General features: G+C 56.9%; 1 protein-coding gene across 1 annotated transcript in view; it reads right to left on the bottom strand.

Annotated features, from left to right (window-relative positions):
* FBN3 (fibrillin 3) overlaps positions 1–20,153 on the bottom strand; it is a 77,765-nt gene that overhangs the window by 24,762 nt on the left and 32,850 nt on the right. Inside the window, exons 9-29 of the mRNA XM_041424737.1 lie at positions 15,302–15,515; positions 14,128–14,271; positions 13,892–14,011; positions 12,805–13,080; positions 12,370–12,423; positions 11,074–11,199; positions 9,448–9,573; positions 8,257–8,376; positions 7,680–7,817; positions 7,357–7,407; positions 6,931–7,056; positions 5,477–5,704; positions 5,241–5,366; positions 4,704–4,832; positions 3,023–3,148; positions 2,475–2,600; positions 2,039–2,161; positions 1,607–1,732; positions 1,379–1,504; positions 896–1,018; positions 142–264 (exon numbers count right to left, since the gene is read on the bottom strand). Of these exons, the coding sequence (XP_041280671.1) occupies positions 142–264; positions 896–1,018; positions 1,379–1,504; positions 1,607–1,732; positions 2,039–2,161; positions 2,475–2,600; positions 3,023–3,148; positions 4,704–4,832; positions 5,241–5,366; positions 5,477–5,704; positions 6,931–7,056; positions 7,357–7,407; positions 7,680–7,817; positions 8,257–8,376; positions 9,448–9,573; positions 11,074–11,199; positions 12,370–12,423; positions 12,805–13,080; positions 13,892–14,011; positions 14,128–14,271; positions 15,302–15,515 (2,851 nt within the window). The remainder of the gene's footprint in view (positions 1–141; positions 265–895; positions 1,019–1,378; positions 1,505–1,606; positions 1,733–2,038; positions 2,162–2,474; positions 2,601–3,022; positions 3,149–4,703; positions 4,833–5,240; positions 5,367–5,476; positions 5,705–6,930; positions 7,057–7,356; positions 7,408–7,679; positions 7,818–8,256; positions 8,377–9,447; positions 9,574–11,073; positions 11,200–12,369; positions 12,424–12,804; positions 13,081–13,891; positions 14,012–14,127; positions 14,272–15,301; positions 15,516–20,153) is intronic.

Raw genomic sequence — 20,153 nt, 5'->3', positions numbered from 1 at the left:
ATAACAGCTCGGAGGGGAGGGGGTTTACATTTCCCATTTCAGTGGAGTTTCCTGCCTTCCTTAAGCAGACACCTGTCTTTTCAGGCCAGGAGAGGGGCTGGTCCCTGTGCCAGCCCCGCTGCTGTGCCAGCCTGGGCTCACCTGAGCAGGAGAAGCCGTCGCCGTTGAAGCCGTCGCGGCAGGCGCAGCGGTAGGAGCCAGGAGTGTTCACACAGTTGGCGTTCAGGTTGCACTTGTGCTCCTCAGTTGCACACTCATCCAGGTCTAGGCATGGATTACAGCCTGTCAGTGCCTGGCTTGGCTAGTCTGGAATGAATCTTGGGCTCCTGGATGAGCTGGGCTCACTTATGGAAGCACGGAGTGGTTTGGGTGGGAAGGACCTTAAGGATCATCCAGTTCCAGCCCCAGGGATGCCTTCCACTAGCCCAGGTTGCTCCAAGCCCATCCAGCCTGGCCTTTTCTCAGCTTTGCCCTGAGCCTGAGCAGCTGCAGGTGCACACAAATGGCCCAGGAGACTGTCTGGGCACTTGGAGGTTTCAATACATCCCTGAGAGCCTCTATGGCCACCACCAGGACACTGCCAAGCCACTGACCATGTCACCAACTACCACACCTGCACGGCTTCAAACCCCTCCAGGGATGGTGACTGGACACTTCCACTAAGACATTTTCCCAACATCCAACCTAAACCCCCCCTGGCCCATCCTGAGGCCGTTCCCTGTTGTCCTGCTGTCCCCTGGGAGCAGAGCCCGACCCCCAGCTGTCCCCTCTGAGCCTCCTTTCCTCCAGGCTGAAGCCCTCCATCCCCTGGGGCTGCAGTGGAAGCTCAGCCCAGCCTCTCAGGTGCCTGCAGAGCAGCTGCAGAGGGATGTCCCTGCCCTGGGGGGGGACTCACCGTTGCACTTGAGCCCGTCCCCGAGCCAGCCCGAGCGACACTTGCACTTGAAGCTGCCGGGGACGTTGATGCAGGACGCGTGCATGTCGCAGTTGTGGGCCCCAATCTCACACTCATCGATGTCTGCAGAGGAAGGACAGCAGGGCTGGCACAGCTCAGCTCCCCCAGCACAGCAGGGCTGAGCCCGCTCCGGGGTTTGGGCAGCTCCCAGGGCTTTGGGGGAGAGGCTGCCTGGGGTTGGACCCTGCAGCTGAGGAGCTCAGCCCTGGCAAACGTGCAGGAGGAAGGGCAAGCTCCTGGCTTGGCCATCACCTGAGATGATGGCCCACAAGGTGGGTCCTGGCCCTCTGTGCCTGCCCAGCACATCCCACAGCATCCCCACCCAGCACCCCGGGGTGGGGCTCTCTCCAGGGCAGCTCTGGGAGAGGTTTCCCCGTTTTTTTCTCACTGGCAGCCCCAGCTGCAGGTGTGCTGAGCTCCCACCTGTGCAGCCTGTGGTTCCCTTCTTGACGAAGTAGCCCAGCTGGCAGTGGCAGATGAAGGAGCCCTTGGTGTTCTCACACTCGCCGTGCAGGCAGATGTTGGGGTTGAGGTCGCACTCGTTCACATCTGCAGGACAAAACCACCCATGGGACACCCCGAGGACCCCAGCATGGCTCTGGGGACAGGAGGCAGAGCTGGGACACGCCCAGGGCACAGCCAGGGCCTCACCAATGCAGGTCTTCATGTCCAGGGATGCCATGAAGCCGTCGAAGCAGAGGCAGCGGTACTCCCCGGGGATGTTGGTGCACTGCCCCCCGTCACAGATCTCAGGGTTATCCTCACACTCATCAATATCTGCACAGGGGAGACCATGGCAAGGTCAACACAGTGAAAGCTGGAGCACGAGGGGGAAGGAGGAAACCCCAGATTGTGAGCGGCTGGATGTGGCAGTGCAAAGCAAAGTTATCCACCCAGGAAAATCCTTTCTCTGGAAGGGACTTAAAAATGAGACCCCCCTCATCCTGGAGCCAGCTGTGGGGGACACAGAGGTCCCCTAATCCTGGAGCCAGCTGTGGGGGACACAGAGGTCCCCTCATCCTGGAACCAGCTGTGGGTGACACAGAGGTCCCTGGGGCAGCAAGAGCCAAGGTGGGCACTGACCTGCACAGGACCTCTTGTCTGGCATCAGGGCGTAGCCTTCGCTGCAGCTGCACTCGTAGCTGCCCTCGGAGTTGGAGCAGTGGGTGTCACAGCCCCCGTTGGTGATGGTGCACTCGTCGATGTCTGGGGACAGCCACACAGCGCCCTGAGCTGGGAGGGACCCACAGGACCCAGCCCAGCCCCTGGCACTGCACAGACGAGGGTCCAGCAGCAGTTTGGGTGGGAGAAGAGGACACAAATCTCCCCCAGCCACAAGAGAAGCCCTCATCCCTTCTGCCCAGCCCCTGGCAGTGCCCTCGCAGCCGGTGACAGTCCCTGTGCCAGCAGCACAGATCTGGCTGTCACGCAGCCAGGACATTCCCTGTTTGCCTGTGTGTCTGGGAGGGTTCTGGGCTCACCCCGAGGGGCTGGAGGGAGCCTTTGGAGCAGCACTCACCGACACAGCCCTGCCTGTCTGGCGTGGCCTGGAAGCCCGAGTCGCAGGAGCACTGGTAGGTGCCGATGACGTTGACGCAGCGCCCGTTGCGACAGAGGTTGTCACTGAGGGAGCACTCGTTGATGTCTGAGGGGACAAGAGCACTTGGAGCAGCCAGCCCTGCTCAGGCCATCACCTGGTGCCCACCCCTGGGTGTCCAAACTGTGTCCAAACTGGGATTTGTCCCACTGGTCCAAAGGGAGCAGCAAAAGGAACAACACCAATGCAACAAAACGCTGGGAATGAGCTCGGTCTGGAGGAGATCTTGGTCTTGGAATGAGCTCCTCTTGGACGAGCTGGACACACTTAACATGGAAACACAGAAGGCTTTGGGTGGGAGGGACCTGAAGGATCATCCACGGGCAGGGACACAGGCAGGGACACTTCCCCTAGCCCAGGCTGCTCCGAGCCCGTGGCCACCCCCAGGGATGGGACGTACAGGACAGGCAGGAGATACCCACAGCCCTGCAGGAGCTCTCCCTGTGGGCATTCCCTGCTGTGCCCCTCACCAATGCAGGTGTTGCCCTCGGCTGTCAGCTCGTGCCCAGGGGGGCAGATGCACTCGAAGCTGCCGTCGGTGTTCATGCAGATCCCGCCCCGGCACAGCAGCGGGTCCCGCTCGCACTCGTTGATGTCTGCACGGGAAAATGGGATTGGTGCCTTCCAGAGGCTTCTCCACTGGAGGAACATCCCAAAACGGGGATATCACAGGGTTAACAGGGCAGGGAGTGCAGGGCTGGGATCCCAGAACAGGGAATATCACACAGGTAACAGGGCAGGGAAAGCTGGGCTGGGATCCCAGAACAGGGAATATCACAGGGTTAACAGGGAATATCACAGGGTTAACAGGACAGGGAGTGCAGGGCTGGGATCCCAGAACAGGGAATATCACACAGGTAACAGGGCAGGGAAAGCTGGGCTTGGCTCCAGTGGTCTCCTGGTTGGAGTCTGAGCGTTGGGAAATCCCAGCTCGTGCCTCGACCTCAGCAGAGCCCAAGAGCCCCTCAGTGACAGCACAGAAAGGGACTGAGGTTGGATGTATTTTTAAAAACTCATTTCCCTCTCATGTTTATTTTCCTGGCTCCAGCACTGAAGTTAAGAACGGGTTATTTTCCCTGACTTGGCTAAAACACTGATGAGATTTTCAGGTAAAGAGGGCTGAGATAGACCTGAAAATGGGGGTGACAGGGCCCTACCAAACACCCCCAGCTCAGTGGGAGCCTGTTCCTGGTGAATCCCAGGCTGCTGTCCCCTGCCCAGGGTGGAAAGAATTCCTCCCTCAGGAGGCTGAAGCCAAATTCTTTTGCCAAACACAGGTGGGAAGAAGTTAAGCCTTGACCACAGGGAATGACAAAACGTCACCACCCCCTTTGGGGTGAGATGACTCAGCTCCCTGTCACCCAGAAAAAAAAGGATAAAGTGGAATTGGACAAGTAAGAGTGAGCATTAAATTTCAAAAAAGAACAATGAAAATTATATCCTTCTGTAAAGATTAGAAATACAACTACTGCAAGAAGGCAGCAGGTCATGGGTGAGGACTGTGACATCCCCAGGTCCCAGAAATGGAGCAGGAGGAGGAGGATGATCAGTGGGAGCTGTGGAAACCCACGCTACAAAGTGTATGGAAAAGACAAAGCCCCTGCCAGGGGCAGTGATTTATTTTAAAGAGCACAGAGAATAAAACATGAAAAATAAATAGATGGTGTTGAATCATAGCTTGAAGTGGTTTGAAAGTCCAAGCCAAAGCAGAATATTAAGAGCAGGTCAGTGAGACAAGTGAGTCTGGCTGGACAGAGGACAGGAACGTGGAATGCCAGGAATTAGAGGACAGCAGGAGTCTGGCTGAGCTGTTGGAGACAAACTGAGGTACTGAGGTCACTGACGGGATTTTTTAAGCTCCAAACAAGAATTATTCAATTGAAAACAGATGAGACTCTGACAGAATAAAAACAAGCCTTGGGCAGACAGGACGAGCTGTAAGGGACTGTGTGAGGATACAGGGAGGTCAAAAGGGCAGGTGAAGGAAGGGAGCCCCTAGAACTGAGAGGGTGGAAGGGGGCACAGGGTGTCCCAGAGCTCCCCGTGGAAGGCTTGATCCGTGCAGTGTTTGGGGAGCTGGGCAGCTCTGGCAGGGCCCTGCCCTGTGCCAGGAGGGTCAGCAGGTGCCCTGGGGGGCTCAGCCTCGCTCACCCATGCAGTTCTTCATCATCATGAAGCCGCTCTCGTAGCCCTCGAAGCACTCGCACTCGAAGCTGCCCGGGGTGTTCACGCACGAGCCGTGCCCGCACAGGTCGGGGGAGATGCGGCACTCGTCGATGTCTGGGGACAAGGACAGGCACTGGGGCAGGGCAGGCCACCAGCAGGGCCAGAGCCGGTGCTGGGCTGCCTGCAGGCACAGCAGGGACCAGCAGGAAAAGGAATTCCCCATCCTTGGAGAGGCTGCGCCCTAGGGCGGGGCAGAGCCTTCACCCCACAGGCAGGAGGAGCCTTGTGGAGTCATGGAATTCCAGGATGGTTTGGGTTGGAGGGACCTTCAATCCCACCCAGTGCCACCCCTGCCGTGGGCAGGGACACCTCCCACTGTCCCAGGCTGCTCCAAACCCCGTCCACCCCAGCCTTGATGCTCCTGCTTATGGTCCTCCCCACAGCAGGGACCCCTCTGGGCATCCCCATCGCTCTGAGCCCCCCAAAAGCAGCAGCAACAACCCAGAGGGGGGGGTCCCTCACCTGTGCAGTTCCTCTCCTCAGCATCCAGAGCAAATCCATTGCCGCAGATGCACCTGAAGCTGCCGATGGTGTTCCTGCAGGTGCCGTGCGTGCAGAGCCCGGAGAACACCTTGCACTCGTTCACATCTGAGGGGGGGGGGCACCAGAGACACCCAGCGAGGTGGGTGGGCTCTCCGTGAAACCCCCCCTCATCTCGAGCTGAGAGCCCCCCTGAGCCCGAGCAGAGCACCCCTCACCTTTGTAGAAGGGCCGCCCCGAGAGCACGTCGCCGCGGTTGGCGAAGCCGGGCCCGCGGGGACACAGCGCCTTGAACTCGGCGGAGCCGGCGCGGGGACACTCCTCGCAGTCGGAGCCCCAGGCCGAGCCCACGGAGCAGCAGCACATGTCCATGCGGAATTTCCCGGGCAGGGGCTCCGTGCACTCGTCCTCGTCCCAGCGCATGTAGCACTGCTCCACCCGCACGTCTGGGGACACAGCACACAGCACGGCTTTGCTGCCCGCCACGGCCTCGGGGTTACATTTATCTAAGCCTTCGGATGTTTATGTTCTTGTAACGAGCTTTCTCACAAGCTTCATGTAAATAATTTATTGTTTTGAGTTCTTTTGTGGAGGAGAAATTTGATGGACGGTTGGTTGGTTTGTCCAGTGTCATTGGAGAGGTGGCACTGTCGCCCTCCAATCCACTGTCACTTTTGAAAGTCTGTCAGTGTTGGATCAGAAATCTAAAATTCTCTTTTTACCCTTGAGAGAGCTACGTGTCTGTGTTTTTATTTTGTGTCCTGTAATAACACACGGGCTGGGGGTGGCTTTGGCCGTGGGGTGTTGTGCGTGCCAGCCAGCGAGGGAGAGAGAAATGGCAAGTGTTTCTCACAGTGGTGGCTTGTGAGAATTTTTAGGGAGTTGTAAGTATGTGGTAACTTGTTTTAAGGTGTTTTTCCACAAGAATTATTCAATTGAAATTGGAAATTGAATTATTCAATTGAAATTGAAATTCAGTTGAAAACTTGTTTTCCTGTTCTCCTCAAGGACCGTGTGTGAGAAAGGTGTTTTTTGTTAACTAGCCAATCAAGTGGAATGTATCAGTCTACAAAAACTGAATATTCTTTTGCAATAAACCCTTCTTTTCTCCTCTTGTGTTTGGGTCATTCGTCTGCTCTTGTGTCATTCTTGGTGCAAGGGTGACAGCGTGTTCTCCAACACAGGGGTTAGAAAAGCTTTTTGGGGAGGGCTTCCACAGCATGGACTGCTGGCAACAGGGCCAGAGGATGGAGCTCCACAGAACCCCAGAATTTAGGTTGGAAAAGACCTTTGAGGTCGTGGAGTCCAGCTGTGACCCAAGTGCACCTTGTCACCCAGCCCGTGGCACCGAGTGCCACATCCAGGCTTTCCTTGAACACGGTGCTGCAAGCACAGGTGGCCCCTCCAAAGGGCAGGAGTGTGGCACTGGGTGCCCAGGGGGTTTTTTTGGGGGCTGCTGGGCCATGTCCTTAACCCCTGAGGTTATTTGGCCACTCCTGAAGCCCACCCAAGAAGGACAATGCCGTTACGGGCTGGACTTGGGGACACGAAACTCTGGTTCAGCCGGGAGGTTTTTTTTGGGGTCTTTCAAGTACGACTGAATTCCCAAAAAATTCCTGGTGGGGAGGGAGCAACCGGGAGGGCAGGATGCGGGTGGAGGAGGTGTCCTTACCCACACAGGTCCTGGCAGTGCCATCCAGGGTCAGCCCCTCGGGGCACTCGCAGCGGAAGGAGCCGGCCGAGTTCACGCAGCGCCCGTTGGGGCACACGCCCGGGAACACCTCGCACTCGTTCACGTCTGGGGGGTGGCACAGGGCGAGGGGCGGTGAGGGATGGCACGGGGGCACGGCCAGGGGGGCCTCAGGGGGCTCCTGGAGGAGCTGGGAGGAGCCCAGAGCTGCCCACCTGGCTCCAAGGGGCGACTTACCCAGGAAAACTGGGCAGAAACAGAGCCGGGATCTGGGCACAGACACCCAGACAGACACAGACAGACAGACAGAGGGCCAGAGAGTGGAGATCCCCCCCAAGACTCGGAGAGGCAGGAGAACAAAGCCCACATTGCCAAGAAAAGCAGTTTTCCATTCCTGCAGCTCTTTACCTTCGCAGGTGACCCCCTTCATGCGGGCGTACCCCCGGGGACAGGCGGTGTCTGCAAGGGACAGGGATGTCAGCAAGGAAACCCTTCCAGCTCTCCCGCAGAATCATGGAATACCCAGAGCTGGGGGGGACCCACAGGATCATCCAGCCCAACTCCTGACCCTCCACAGCCCCCCACCAACCCCACCCTGTCCCTGAGAGCGCTGGCAGTGCCCGAGCACCCTCTGGGGATCTTCCCCTGTTCCTGATCTCCATCCCCACTCCAGCATTTCCTCGGGAATGCCCGAGCCTGGCAGAGCCTGGCAGAGCCTGGCAGAGCCTCACCGATCTCGCAGCGCTCGCAGGGGCTGCCCCAGGCTGCCCCCAGGGTGGCACAGCACTCGGATTTCAGCGTGGCCCCGTTGATGTTGACCTCGCAGCGCCCGTCCTGGATGTTGAGCCAGCAGGTGCCCTTCATGCTGTCTGCAGGGACACACGGGGGGCTCAGGGGCTGCTCCGTGCCCCCAGCCCCGGGCTGGAAGCCCTGAGAGGCAGCTGGGAAGAGCTGTCCCTCCCCACTGCTCCTGGGAGTCGCTGATCCCTTTGGATGAGGCTGGTCCCACAAACCAGGCTGGTCCCCAGAGCCTCAAAACCCTTCCAGTGCCACCCGTGCCATGGGGACACCTCCCCTGGTCCCAGGCTGCTCCAGCCCGGCCTTGGGCACTGCCAGGGATCCAGGGGCAGCCAGAGCTGCTGTGGGAATTCCATCCCAGTGCCCCAACACCCTCCCAGGCAGGAATTCCCCCCCAGCACCCCATCCATCGCTGCCCTGTGGAATTCCTGTCCCTGTGCCAGGCCAGGTGACGGTGCGGGGTGACACTGGCAGTGCCACCCGGGCCTGGCAGGAGCTGGCCCTGCTCACCCACGCAGATGGTGCCACTGGGGTCCAGTTTGCTGCCCGGGGAGCACTCGCAGGCGAAGGAGCCGGCGTTGTTCCGGCACAGCCCGTTCACACACGGGTTGGACGTGCACTCGTTGATGTCTGCGGGGACAAGGGACAAGGGGACAAGGGGACAAAGGTCACTGGGGGGTGTGAGAGGGACACGGCCTTGGGGGGGACACAGACTGGAGGAGGTGAGAGCACAGAGAGTGAAGAGTGGTGGGTTTAAATTGGTTTTTGCGTTGTTTTAAATGGAAAAATAAAATTTAAAATATGTTAAAATATACAAATAATATATAAATATATAAATATATAAGTATATAAATATATATGTATATAAATATAAAATATATAAATATATAAAGTATGTAATATATAAACATATTGTGATATAATAATTTGATATAGAACATTAAAATACCATATAATATACTAATACAATATATATATTATATAATGCATATATAACATATATGGCATCTTATGCAAATTATATATTATAAAGTATATACTATATATTATATACTATATATTATATGCTATATGCTATATGTTGTATATTGTATTATATATATAATATATTATATATATAATATATTGTATAATAATATAATATAGAATGTAATAAATACTACATAATATATTACATAAATAATAAATTATTAATTATATTAAAATTCCATATAACTATATAAATTATAGATATAAACAGGTAACATAGAGAGCCTTAATAGCAATATAAAAAAATACAAAATTTTTTTAAAAATTATTTGGACTGAGGGTGGTTGGGGCACTTGTGTGCAAAGTGCCAGTTCTCAAATATTTGAGGCCTCTGCGCACAGGAAACCATTTCTCCTCCTCCCAATCACAGCCTTTCAATTAAATTCCCCAAACCTTGCAATTTCAGTCAGGCCCCAAGCTCAAATTTTATGGCCCTGGAGGAAATTGCTCTGGTTTCCAGGCTGGGATGTTTTGAGGTCAGGTGTCCACTCTGCTTTAAACCCAGTGTGAAACATCACCAAAAACCACAGGGAAAAAACCCTAAAAATGAGTTAACCCCCCCTGAAGCCCAACGGCGCGGCTGCTGCAGCGCAGAGGGAGGGGAGCAGGGATTTGCAGCGGGGCTGGCCCCAGGCAGGAGCTCAGGTGCTGGAGCTGCCCCGGCCCCGTTACCTTCGCAGGTGTCGGTCTCGGTGCGGAACACGAAGCCCTTGGGGCAGGTGCAGGTGTAGCTGCCAGGGGTGTTCCTGCACAGCCCGTTGTCGCACAGCAGCCGGTTGACGCTGCACTCGTCCACATCTGCGGGGGCAGACGTGGCACCCGTGAGCTGCTTTGGGCTGGGAAGGGTTAATTTCCCCCCCCCGCGCAGCCGCAGGAGGGAGCCAGGGGATCGTAGATCCAACCCCAGCCCCTGCACAGGCCCCCCAACAATCCCAGCCTGTCCAGAGCGGCCCCAAATCCCTCAGCCTTTCCCTGATCTCCATCCCAAATCCCTGAACCTTCCCGTGATCTACATTCCAAATCCCTGAGCCTTCCCGTGATCTCCATCCCAAATCCATGAACCTTTCCTGATCTCCATCCCAAATCCCTGAACCTTCCCGTGATCTCCATTCCAAATCCCTGAGCCTTCCCATGATCTCCATTCCAAACCCCTGAACCTTTCCCTGATCTCTGTCCCAAATTCCCAGAACCTTTCCCTGATCTCCACCCCAAATCCCTGAACTTTTCCTGGTCTCCATCCTAAATCCCTCAGCCTTTCCCTGATCTCCATCCCAAACCCCTGATCTCCACCCCAAATTCCCAGATCCTTTCCCTGATCTCCACCCCAAGTTCCCAGAACCTTTCCCTGGATCCTTTCCCTGATCTCCATCCAAATTCCCAGAACCTTTCCCTGATCTCCACCCCAAATTCCCAGAACCTTTCCCTGATCTCCATCCCAAATTCCTGAACCATTCCTGATCTCCATCCCAAACCCCTGAACCTTTCCCTGATCTCCATCCCAATCCCCTGAACCTTTCCCTGATCTCCATCCCAAATTCCCAGAACCTTTCCCTGATCTCCACCCCAATTCCCAGAACCTTTCCCTGATCTCCACCCCAAATTCCCAGAACCTTTCCCTGATCTCCACCCCAAGTTCCCAGAACCTTTCCCTGATCTCCATCCCACCCCCTGGCACAGCTCCAGCCATTCCCTGTGTCCTGCCCCTTCTCCCAGAACACAAATCAGAGCTGCCCCTGCTCTCCTGGAGGTGCTGATCACCCACCCACGAGGGGCAGGGAACGAATTCCTTGTTTTCCTTTCCCCACTGAACTCTCCTTATGCCACCCCACGAGCTCTCCAGCTTCCACCCTTCCCCTTCTCCCCCAAGTCCAGCTCCTGGGGAGAATCTGGATGATGCTGAAGGGGATCAGGTGCTGCAGCAGCTCCTGGAGGTGCCTTGGCACCCCCTGCACCCCTGAGTGCCACCCCTGAGTCAATCCCTGAGTGCCAGCCCTGACTGACCCTGGAGTGCCAGTCCTGACTGAGCCTGGTGTGCCAGCCCTGACTGACCCCTGAGTGCCAGCCCTGACTGACCCCTGCACCCCTGAGTGCCAGCCCTGACTGACCTGACTGACCCCTGAGTGCCAGCCCTGACTGACCCCTGCACCCCAGAGTGCCAGCCCTGACTGAGCCCTGCACCCCGGAGTGCCAGCCCTGACTGAGCCCTGCACCCCAGAGTGCCAGCCCTGACTGAGCCCTGCACCCCAGAGTGCCAGCCCTGACTGAGCCCTGCACCCCAGAGTGCCAGCCCTGACTCACCCACGCAGTTCTTGCCCGTGGGGTCGGACTCGTAGCCCAGGTTGCAGATGCAGCGGTAGCTGCCCCGCAGGTTCTCGCACATCCCGTTGGGGCAGATGTCGGGGTTCAGGGCGCACTCGTTGATGTCTGACAGGGAAAAGAGGCACGTGAGCTGGAGCCCAGCAAATGCAAAGGCAGAAACCTTCCACCCCTGGCTCTTCGCTGCAGGAATCCCGGAGGCACAGAATAGTTTGGGTTGGGAGGGCCCTTAAAGCCCATCTCGTTCCACTTCCACCATTCCAGGCTGCTCCAAGACCTGTCCAGCCTGGCCTTGGACAGTCCAAGGATGGGGCAGCCGCAGCTTTTCCCTGTCCTGACCCAGCCTGGGGCTCTGAGCTCAGCAGGAGAGAGCTGGGCAAGGGGCTGGGATAAGCCCAGTTTTATGTCAAGGACCTTATGTGACATCCCAGAGTCTTCTTTATCCCAGTACCAAGTTCAGGCCCTTGAATTCCCCCTGGGTGCAGCACTGAGTGACCCAGCAGGGTGGCAGCCAGGTGGGCACTGTCCCTTCCCTGCTGGGGCATCCCTTCCTCTGCTCTCTTAGAGCCAACCCCCAGTGCCAGGGCAGAGATTCCACCCTGGCAAGCCCCAGCCTCGCCCAGCCCAGGCAGTCTGTGCTGGCACCGCAGGGTCCCCGCAGTGCCAGATGGCCACGGCTGCCCAGGCACTGCTGGCCTTTGTCCCCACGCTCTTGGAGCTCAGTTCCATCCAGGGAAACCCATCCTGGAGAGCTCTGAGTGCAGCCCTGGCTCCAGGCAGGGGTGGAATGACCAGAGCACGGCCTTGCTAGAAAGAGTCTCATCATTCCCATGGGATTGCCTCTGGCCAGGACACAGAGCCCTGGATGGGAGCCCAAGGAGCCACCGGGGCTTTGCCTCTGGCTCCTTCCCCCTGGAAGGCTTGGCAGGGCCGTGGCTGCCTGGCTGCTCTGTGCTCTCCCTGCTGATCCAAGCACTGCCCAGGGCTGGCACTGGGACCTCTTGGAACTCAAAGCAGCCCCTTGGCAGCACAGCTTGTCACCTCCCTCTGCCTGGGACACCCCAGGGAGGAGCTGGAGAGCAGAGGAGGGAAACAACCAGGAGGGTCCCACTGCTCATTCCCATCACAGCAGGGATGGGAGCCCAGCCTCTCCTGGCACAGCTCCCACAGATCCATCCCTGCTCCAGGAAAAGCAGCTGAAGGTGCTGTGGGATGTGCCCGTGGAATCCTGCATGCCCCTGAAGAATCCTGCATGCCCCTGAGGAATCCTGCACCCACCTCTGCCATCAGCCGTGATCCCGATGCCGCTGCTGCAGAGAGCCTGGAATTCCGCTGGGGACAGAGCACAACAGAGCCATCAGTGTGGCAGGACAGTCCCCACGGGGGGGTTCACTGAGCTGAGTGCTTCGACCCACCGAGGGGTTAATTCTAGGCCTGTTTATGCTCATACAACACAATCACAGAACGAGCTGAGCTGGGAGGGACCCCAAGGACCATCCAGCCCAACGCCTGGCCCTGCCCAGACCCCCCAACAATCCCACCCGTGTCCAAACCCCCCTGGAGCTCTCCCAGCCTTGCTGCCGTCACCTTGCACATTTTCATGCTCACAGCACCACATTTGGCCACCCACTGTCCATTTTTCGGCCTCGTGACACACTTTTCCCCATCCCCACAGCTCCCCCAAACCACCCCACACCTCGGGTGTGCCCTCACCCGAGTTCTTGGCCGGGCAGGGCTGGCAGGGCTCCCCGAAGCCGTGGTCGGGGTTGGCGCAGCAGCACTCAGATTTGGTGACGGCGCCGGGGAAGGGGCGGGCGCAGGTGCCCTTCTTGATGCCCCCGTAGCAGGTGCTGCGCATGTGGGTGTCCACGCAGACGCGGCCGTCCACGCCGATGGCCAGGCCCCCCAGGCACTCGCAGCGGAAGGAGCCCTCGGTGTTGATGCACCAGCCGTTCATGCAGATCCCCGGCGTCTCGCACTCGTCGATGTCTGCGCGCGGAGCGGGGGGAAACGGGGTGAGATCGGGGCGGGGGGCGCGGGGAGGGGAGAGAGGGCTGGGACACACGGGGAGAAGGATGGGACATGAGGAGAGAGGGATGGGACACGGGGAGAGAGGGATGGGACATGGGGAGAGAGGGATGGGAGACAGAGAGAGAGGGATGGGACGTGAGGAGAGGGATGGGAGACAGGGAGAGAGGGATGGGACACGGGGAGAGAGGGATGGGACACATGGGGAGAGGATTGGGACACACGGGGAGAGAGGGATGGGAGACAGGGAGAGAGGGTTGGAACACGGGGAGAGAGATGGCTGAGACATGAGGGAAGGGGACTGGGACATGAGGAGAGGGGACTGGGACACAGGGAGAGGGGGCTGGAACACATGAACGGGGGCAGGCAGGAAGGGAGAAAATGAACATCTCAAAGCTCGGGCACTGCCATGGGAATCTGCCTTTGCTCGTTGTTCCCGTGGTGGAACAGTCCCTTCCCATCTCTCCCTCACCTGCAGCAGCCTCTTGGCAGAACAGCCTTGCTGGAAATCCTGCCTCCACACCAACATGGCCCAGAATCCCCCCTTTTGTCAAACGAAGTTCTCCCAACACAATTTTATTCTTGGGGAGGGCTCTGCAGGTCCCTTGATTGCCACCAGAAAATTTTAAGGAAAGCCCAGGCAGAGAAAACTTCTCCTGGAGAGATCCCATCCCACACCCGGCCCTGCACTTCACCCTCACAACCCTTTTTCAGTGCCAGGGGCTCTGCTGACCCCCCTGCCACCCCCCAAAAAGGGGGGAACAGCCCTTACCAATGCAGGCCTGCTTGGTGGGGGTGCTCTGGAAGCCCTCGTGGCACTTGCAGTGGTAGGAGCCCGGGGTGTTGACGCAGTCGCCGTGGACGCAGGGGCTGCTCGAGCACTCGTCCACATCTGCAAGGTGGGGGAAAAAAAACCCCCCTGTGAGGGACCCTGAGGCACAGCAGAGCCCAGGAGCAGCAAGAGCAGCCTGGAGGAGCTCTGGGAGCTCGGGAGCAGCCCCTACTCACCGATGCACTCCCCTCTGACGTCCTGCTTGTAGCCCATGTTGCACTCGCAGCGGTAGCTGGACGGGGTGGGGATGCAGCGCCCGTTCAGGCACAGGTTGGTGAAGTGTTTGCAGATGTCGATGGTCTGGTTCAGAGTGGCCGTGCCTGGGGGGCACAGCGAGGGTCACAGAGCCCTTGGGGGGAGCACTGGGAGGGGTCACGGAGCCCTGGGATGTCCCCAGGACTCAGGATGGGGTGGCACTTCCTGGGGGACACTGGGAGGGTCACAGAGCCCTGGGATGTCCCCAGGACTCAGGATGGGGTGGCAGCTCCTGGGGGACATTGGGAGGGTCACAGAGCCCTGGGATGTCCCCAGGACTCAGGATGGGGGCAAATTTCCAGTCGGACATTGGGGCAAATACAGAGCCCTGGGATGTCCCCAGGACTCAGGATGGGGTGGCAGCTCCTGGGGGACACTGGGAGGGTCACAGAGTCCTGGGATGTCCCCAGGACTCAGGATGGGGTGGCACTTCCAGGGGGACATTGGGAGGGTCACAGAGCCCTGGGATGTCCCCAGGACTCAGGATGGTGGCAAATCCTTAATCTATACTGCCAGCAAATCCTTATGAGTGCATTATAAACTAATTGTCCTCCTGGCTGTGAGCAGGATGTGAAGAACACACTTTAGGTGCAAATACTTTCAGTGTAATATTGAAAGTTCTCTCTCCTTTAGCTGCAGCCACAGTAAATCTCTTTAAAATACATCCAGACAGCAGGATTTCTGCTCAGCCAGGCACTCCTTTTTCAAGGGAGATGTCAGAATAGGAGACAGCACTTGTCCCGTTTCTGGGGGACACAGGGACATTTGGGGACCCCTTGGATGTCCCAGGAGCTCTCTGGGGGGATGCCAGAGGGGTCCAAGGTGGGCAGGATGAGACTGAGGTGGTGATGGGAAAGCTCTGTCCCTATCTGGAGCTTTTGGGAACCCATTTGGGAACCAGGGAGCGATTCCAGACCAAACCCAGCCTCGCTGGATCTGAGCGCGGGCTCAGCATCAGCGCCACATCCCCGCTGTCCCCCGAGCCAGGACAACCCCTGCGTCCAGCTGGGAGCGGCATTCCAGCCCCGGGGAAGCCGCCCTGGGGCTGGGCAGCCGGGACAAAGCCGGGAATCAGCAGGGAAAGCCGGGAATTACCGATGCTGGAGCTCCCCGGGCCCATCCCGGGCAGCCCCGGGATCCCGCCCTGTCCGTTCGCCCCGTTGGGGCCGATGCCCCCCGGCCCGTTGAGCCCCGGCCCGACCCCGTTGGGTCCGAATCCAGGAATTCCTGGGAAGTTCCCGGGGAAGCCTGGCACCACCGGGAGTCCCTCGATGCAGAGCCTGCGGTACTCGTCTGAAAAAAAACAGGGCTTTGGCAGCAGAGCCCCGATCCCCTGCGGGGGGCAAAGGGCGGGTCCCGATGGGAACGGGAGTGGGAAATGATGGGAACGGGAGTGGGAAATGATGGGAATGGGAGTGGGAAATAATGATGAGAATGGGGCAGAAGGACCAGGAGGGATGGAATAACCCTCACCCCATGGTGGGAATGGGGCAGAAGGACCAGGGGGGATTGAACACCCTCACTCCTTGATGGGAATGGGAATGGGAATAGGCAATGATGGGAATGGGAGTGGGAAATGATGGGAATGGGGCAGAAAGACCAGGAGGGATGGAATAACCCTCACCTCATGGTGGGAATGGGAATAGGAAATTATAGGAATGGGGCAGAAGGACCAGAGGGAATGGAATAACCCTCACCCCATGGTGGGAATGGGGCAGAAGGACTAGGAGGGATGGAATAACCCTCACCTCATGGGGGGAATGGGAATAGGAAATTATAGGAATGGGGCAGAAGGACTAGGAGGGATGGAATAACCCTCACCTCATGGGGGGAATGGGAATAGGAAATTATAGGGATGGGGCAGAAGGACCAGGAGGGATTGGTGCCTGTGACTGTGCATGTTGATTGTTTCTAATTAATGGCCAATCACAGTCAGTGGCTCAGACTCTCTGGGAGTCACAAGTTTTGTTATTCCTCTCCTGTTCTTTCCAGCCTTCTGATGGATCCTTTTCTCTCTGCTCTTTTTAGCTAAGTTTTAGTATATAATTTTAATATAATATATATAATAATATAATTAATCAGCCTTCTGAAACATAGAGTCAAGATTCTCCTCTCTTCCCACGTCCTGGCACCCTCGAACCCAACCATAGATTTCCCCACGGTGCTGCTTCCCGGGTTGCTGGGGAGCCCCTGGTCCAGCTCGCCCTGTCCTGCAGCACTGCTCATCTCCATCCCCTCCAGCAATGGGGACAGGGGTGGGGACAGGGGTGGGACAGGGCGGGGACAGCACGGGGACAGCACGGGGACAGCATGGGGACAGTGCGGGGACAAGGAGAGGGATGGGGATGGAGAGAGGGACAGGGACAGGAACAGGGATGGGGAGAGGGACAGGAACAGGGACAAGGACAGGGAGAGGAAAACGGACGGGGACAGGGAGAGGGACAGGAGAAGACACACGGTCACAATGTGCCACCACCACCCTCTCGGGCAGCCCCCGAGGGCCCGTTCCCGATGGAATCCCTCCCATCCATCATCCATCCATCATCCATCCCTCTATCCATCCATCATCCATCCATCCATTCATCCATCATCCATCCATCATCCATCCCTCTATCCATCCATCATCCATCCATCCATTCATCCATCATCCATCCATCATCCATCCCTCTATCCATCCATCATCCATCCATCCATTCATCCATCATCCATCCATCATCCATCCCTCTATCCATCCATCATCCATCCATCCATTCATCCATCATCCATCCATCATCCATCCCTCTATCCATCCATCATCCATCCATCCATTCATCCATCATCCATCCATCATCCATCCCTCTATCCATCCATCATCCATCCATCCATTCATCCATCATCCATCCATCATCCATCCCTCTATCCATCCATCATCCATCCATCCATTTATCCATCATCCATCCATCATCCATCCATCTATCCATCCATCCATCCATCATCCATCCACCATCCATCCATCCATCATCCATCCATGCCCTGTCTCAGCCCCCCTGAGCCCAGCCCTGGCCCTGCTGGGCTTTTGGGGCTCCTGGCCAAGCCCAGGGCACTGAGGGTCTCTCACATCCAGCAGGCTCCACTGGGCCCTGGCCCTGCTGGGCTTTTGGGGCTCCTGGCCAAGCCCAGGGCACTGAGGGTCTCTCACATCCAGCAGGCTCCACCTGGCTCCAACCCCACCAGGAAAACCTGGAGCCTTCCCCTCCTTCCTCTCCCACCTGGCCTTTTCTCAAGCGGGTTAATGAGGGGGAAAGTCTCCCGAGATGTGGCTGCCACTTCCCGCCATGGTAATTGGAATTAATTGCCCGGGGCTGTTTGATCTGCGGGCTCTGGGTGTGTTCTGCTCCCAGCACAGCTCGGGGACCCCAGGGGACAGTGACCCTGCTTCAAAGCAGCAGCTCCTTCCTCAGGCACGGCCCCAGCCCTGCTCAGAGCTGGATTCAGCAGGAATTGCTCCTTTCAGGAAACTTTAGACACCAAAAAAAACCACTAAAAACAGACACAAGGTCAGGCCTGGAGAAGGGGAGTTTGAAAGCAGGGATTGAATGTAAAACTGGATCAGCCCCTAATCCTCAGGAAGGGGAGGAGAAGCCCTGGGGGTGTTTGGGTCCCAGGGCACCAGCTTGCACAAAACCCCAGAAAAGCAGAAAATGCTGCAGGAGAGAGGGGAGGGGAAATTCCAGCTGGGATTAGAGCGAGCTCAGGGGTGGGCATGGAGCCCGGGGGGCTCAGGGGGTGACCAGGTCCAGCCAGGACGGCAGAGCAGGAGGGGGAGGTGGTCCCTGCTCATCCTGAGGGGACAGGAATGATCCCAGGCTGGATCTGGGGGTCTGGCAGGGCCTGCACCCCTCCCGGGGGGGGTCCTGATGCCAGGAGAAGCAGGAGAGATTATCCAGCACAGCCAACCCCACAACACTGGGCTGGTGGGAGGTGTCCTGGATGAGCTCTGGGATCCCTCCCAGCCCATTCCAGGGTTCCACAGCCCTCAGGTTCCATTTTTCCTCTTGCTTAGATCCAAAAAAAAAAAAAAAAGGGCTTTTCAGGCAGGCAAAGCCCTGAGTGAAACCCTCCCAGGGCTGAGCCAGGCTCGAAAGGAAATGAAAGGGAAAGGGAAAGGGAAAGGGAAAGGGAAAGGGAAAGGGAAAGGGAAAGGGAAAGGGAAAGGGAAAGGGAAAGGGAAAGGGAAAGGGAAAGGGAAAGGGAAAGGGAAAGGGAAAGGGAAAGGGAAAGGGAAAGGGAAAGGGAAAGGGAAAGGGAAAGGGAAGGGAAGGGAAGGGAAGGGAAGGGAAGGGAAGGGAAGGGAAGGGAAGGAAAGGAAAGGAAAGGAAAGGAAAGGAAAGGAAAGGAAAGGAAAGGAAAGGAAAGGAAAGGAAAGGAAAGGAAAGGCATGTGCACATCTGGAATGCACTGAAAGGCCCTTTTCCTTCATTTGGGAATTATTCTTTCAAGCTGCCCTGGAAGAGGAGCCCTTTGAAGCAGGGACAATGCAGGGACCCCCCCAGCTGCTGGAGCAGCTCTGGTGCTGCCTGCAGAGCCCTGCACAGCAGGGATGAGTGAGGCTCCCGTGCCCAGCCCAGGTGCTGGAATGGTTCCATGAATGCTTCTGGGTGTTTGTCCTGCTGGGGTTTTCCTGGGGCAGGCTCTGGAAGCAGCTCCAGCTCTGGGTGTTGCTGTGCCAGCTGGGAAAAACTTTTTGGGATTCTTGCAGTGCCATAAAAAAAGGGCTGAGGAGGGAGGGGAATGGACCAAGAGCCCCTAAATACCTTTGCTGTGGCCACCTCCAGGGTGGCAATGTCCCCTCTCCTGATGCTTTAAAAGTGCCCACATTATTTATCCATTTCCATTTTCCTTGCTTTATTTCACGGGGTGGAAACCTGGAACCCCAAAACTCTCCAAACAAGCCCCCTCCCCCGGAACAGAACTGGTAAATTTGGGTGCCAGGGCAGCCCCAGCCCAGCAGGAGCTGTGGGTTCTGCCAAAACAAAGCCAGCCCGTCCCAAAAAGGAGCTCAGGGAAGGCTGCAGCACCCAGAGCCAGCCCAGGTGGAGTCAGAGCCCACTGCAGCTACATCAGCTCGGCACTATTTTTAAATCTGGGCTTTCTAATTTGATTTATTTTCGTTTCTCGAAGCTCTTGGTTTCAAGGGAAGTGGGGAATGTCCACATGACTCATCCCAGGGCTGTCACACCCCTCTGGGCTCATGGCAGGGGCTGGGAAACAGCAGGAAAAAATTCCATTCCCATTAAAATCTATCAGTTTCCCAAACAAGAGGACTTGGGCTTTACTTTTTACTCACACTTCACAACATTTTTTTTTCCCCCTCCTGGAACTAAAACATTCAATCCTGCTCCAGGATCCGTGGCTAGAAAAGAATTTGGAGCTGATTTTTTTTTTTTTTTTCTGAATTCATTTCCACAGAAAGCTGTGCCTGCACCACCAATCCCTGCCTGTGCTGGAAGAATTCCTCTTCCCAAATCTCCCCATCCTCATCTTCCTGAAGGCAAATGGACTTTCAGACCAAGGGAAAAAAAACCCCTGGGATTTATTTGCTGAGTGTGAGTAACCACAGAGCTGCTCCTCTGTCCCAGGAATGGGGTTTGACACCAATGGATCATCAAATATTTACAGGAAAGGAGTTTTGATCTGTTAAAAAATTCAAAAAATTCACTCCAGGCTCTGGGGGCCGGGGGCAGCACAGCTCAGGCTGGGGAGAACTCTGAACTGGGGCCAGTTTGGGGCTTTGGGATGGGAGCACTGGTGGAAAACACCAGAACAGGAGGGGAGGGGGAGTCTGGGATCCTCCTGCAAACCGGGAACACCCAGATGGGATATTCTGTGAGAGGAGCACGGGGATCCCTCCTCACTGCCCCACACTCCCATCCCAAGCCTTCCTCCCAACCCTCCTCCTCATTCCCAT

The sequence above is a fragment of the Onychostruthus taczanowskii genome, unplaced genomic scaffold (genome assembly GCF_017590055.1).
Source record: "Onychostruthus taczanowskii isolate IOZ18803 unplaced genomic scaffold, ASM1759005v1 scaffold112, whole genome shotgun sequence".
Taxonomy (NCBI): Eukaryota; Metazoa; Chordata; class Aves; order Passeriformes; family Passeridae; genus Onychostruthus; species Onychostruthus taczanowskii.
Note: the sequence above shows the minus strand (reverse complement) of the source record. Positions and strands in the feature narration are given on the sequence as shown.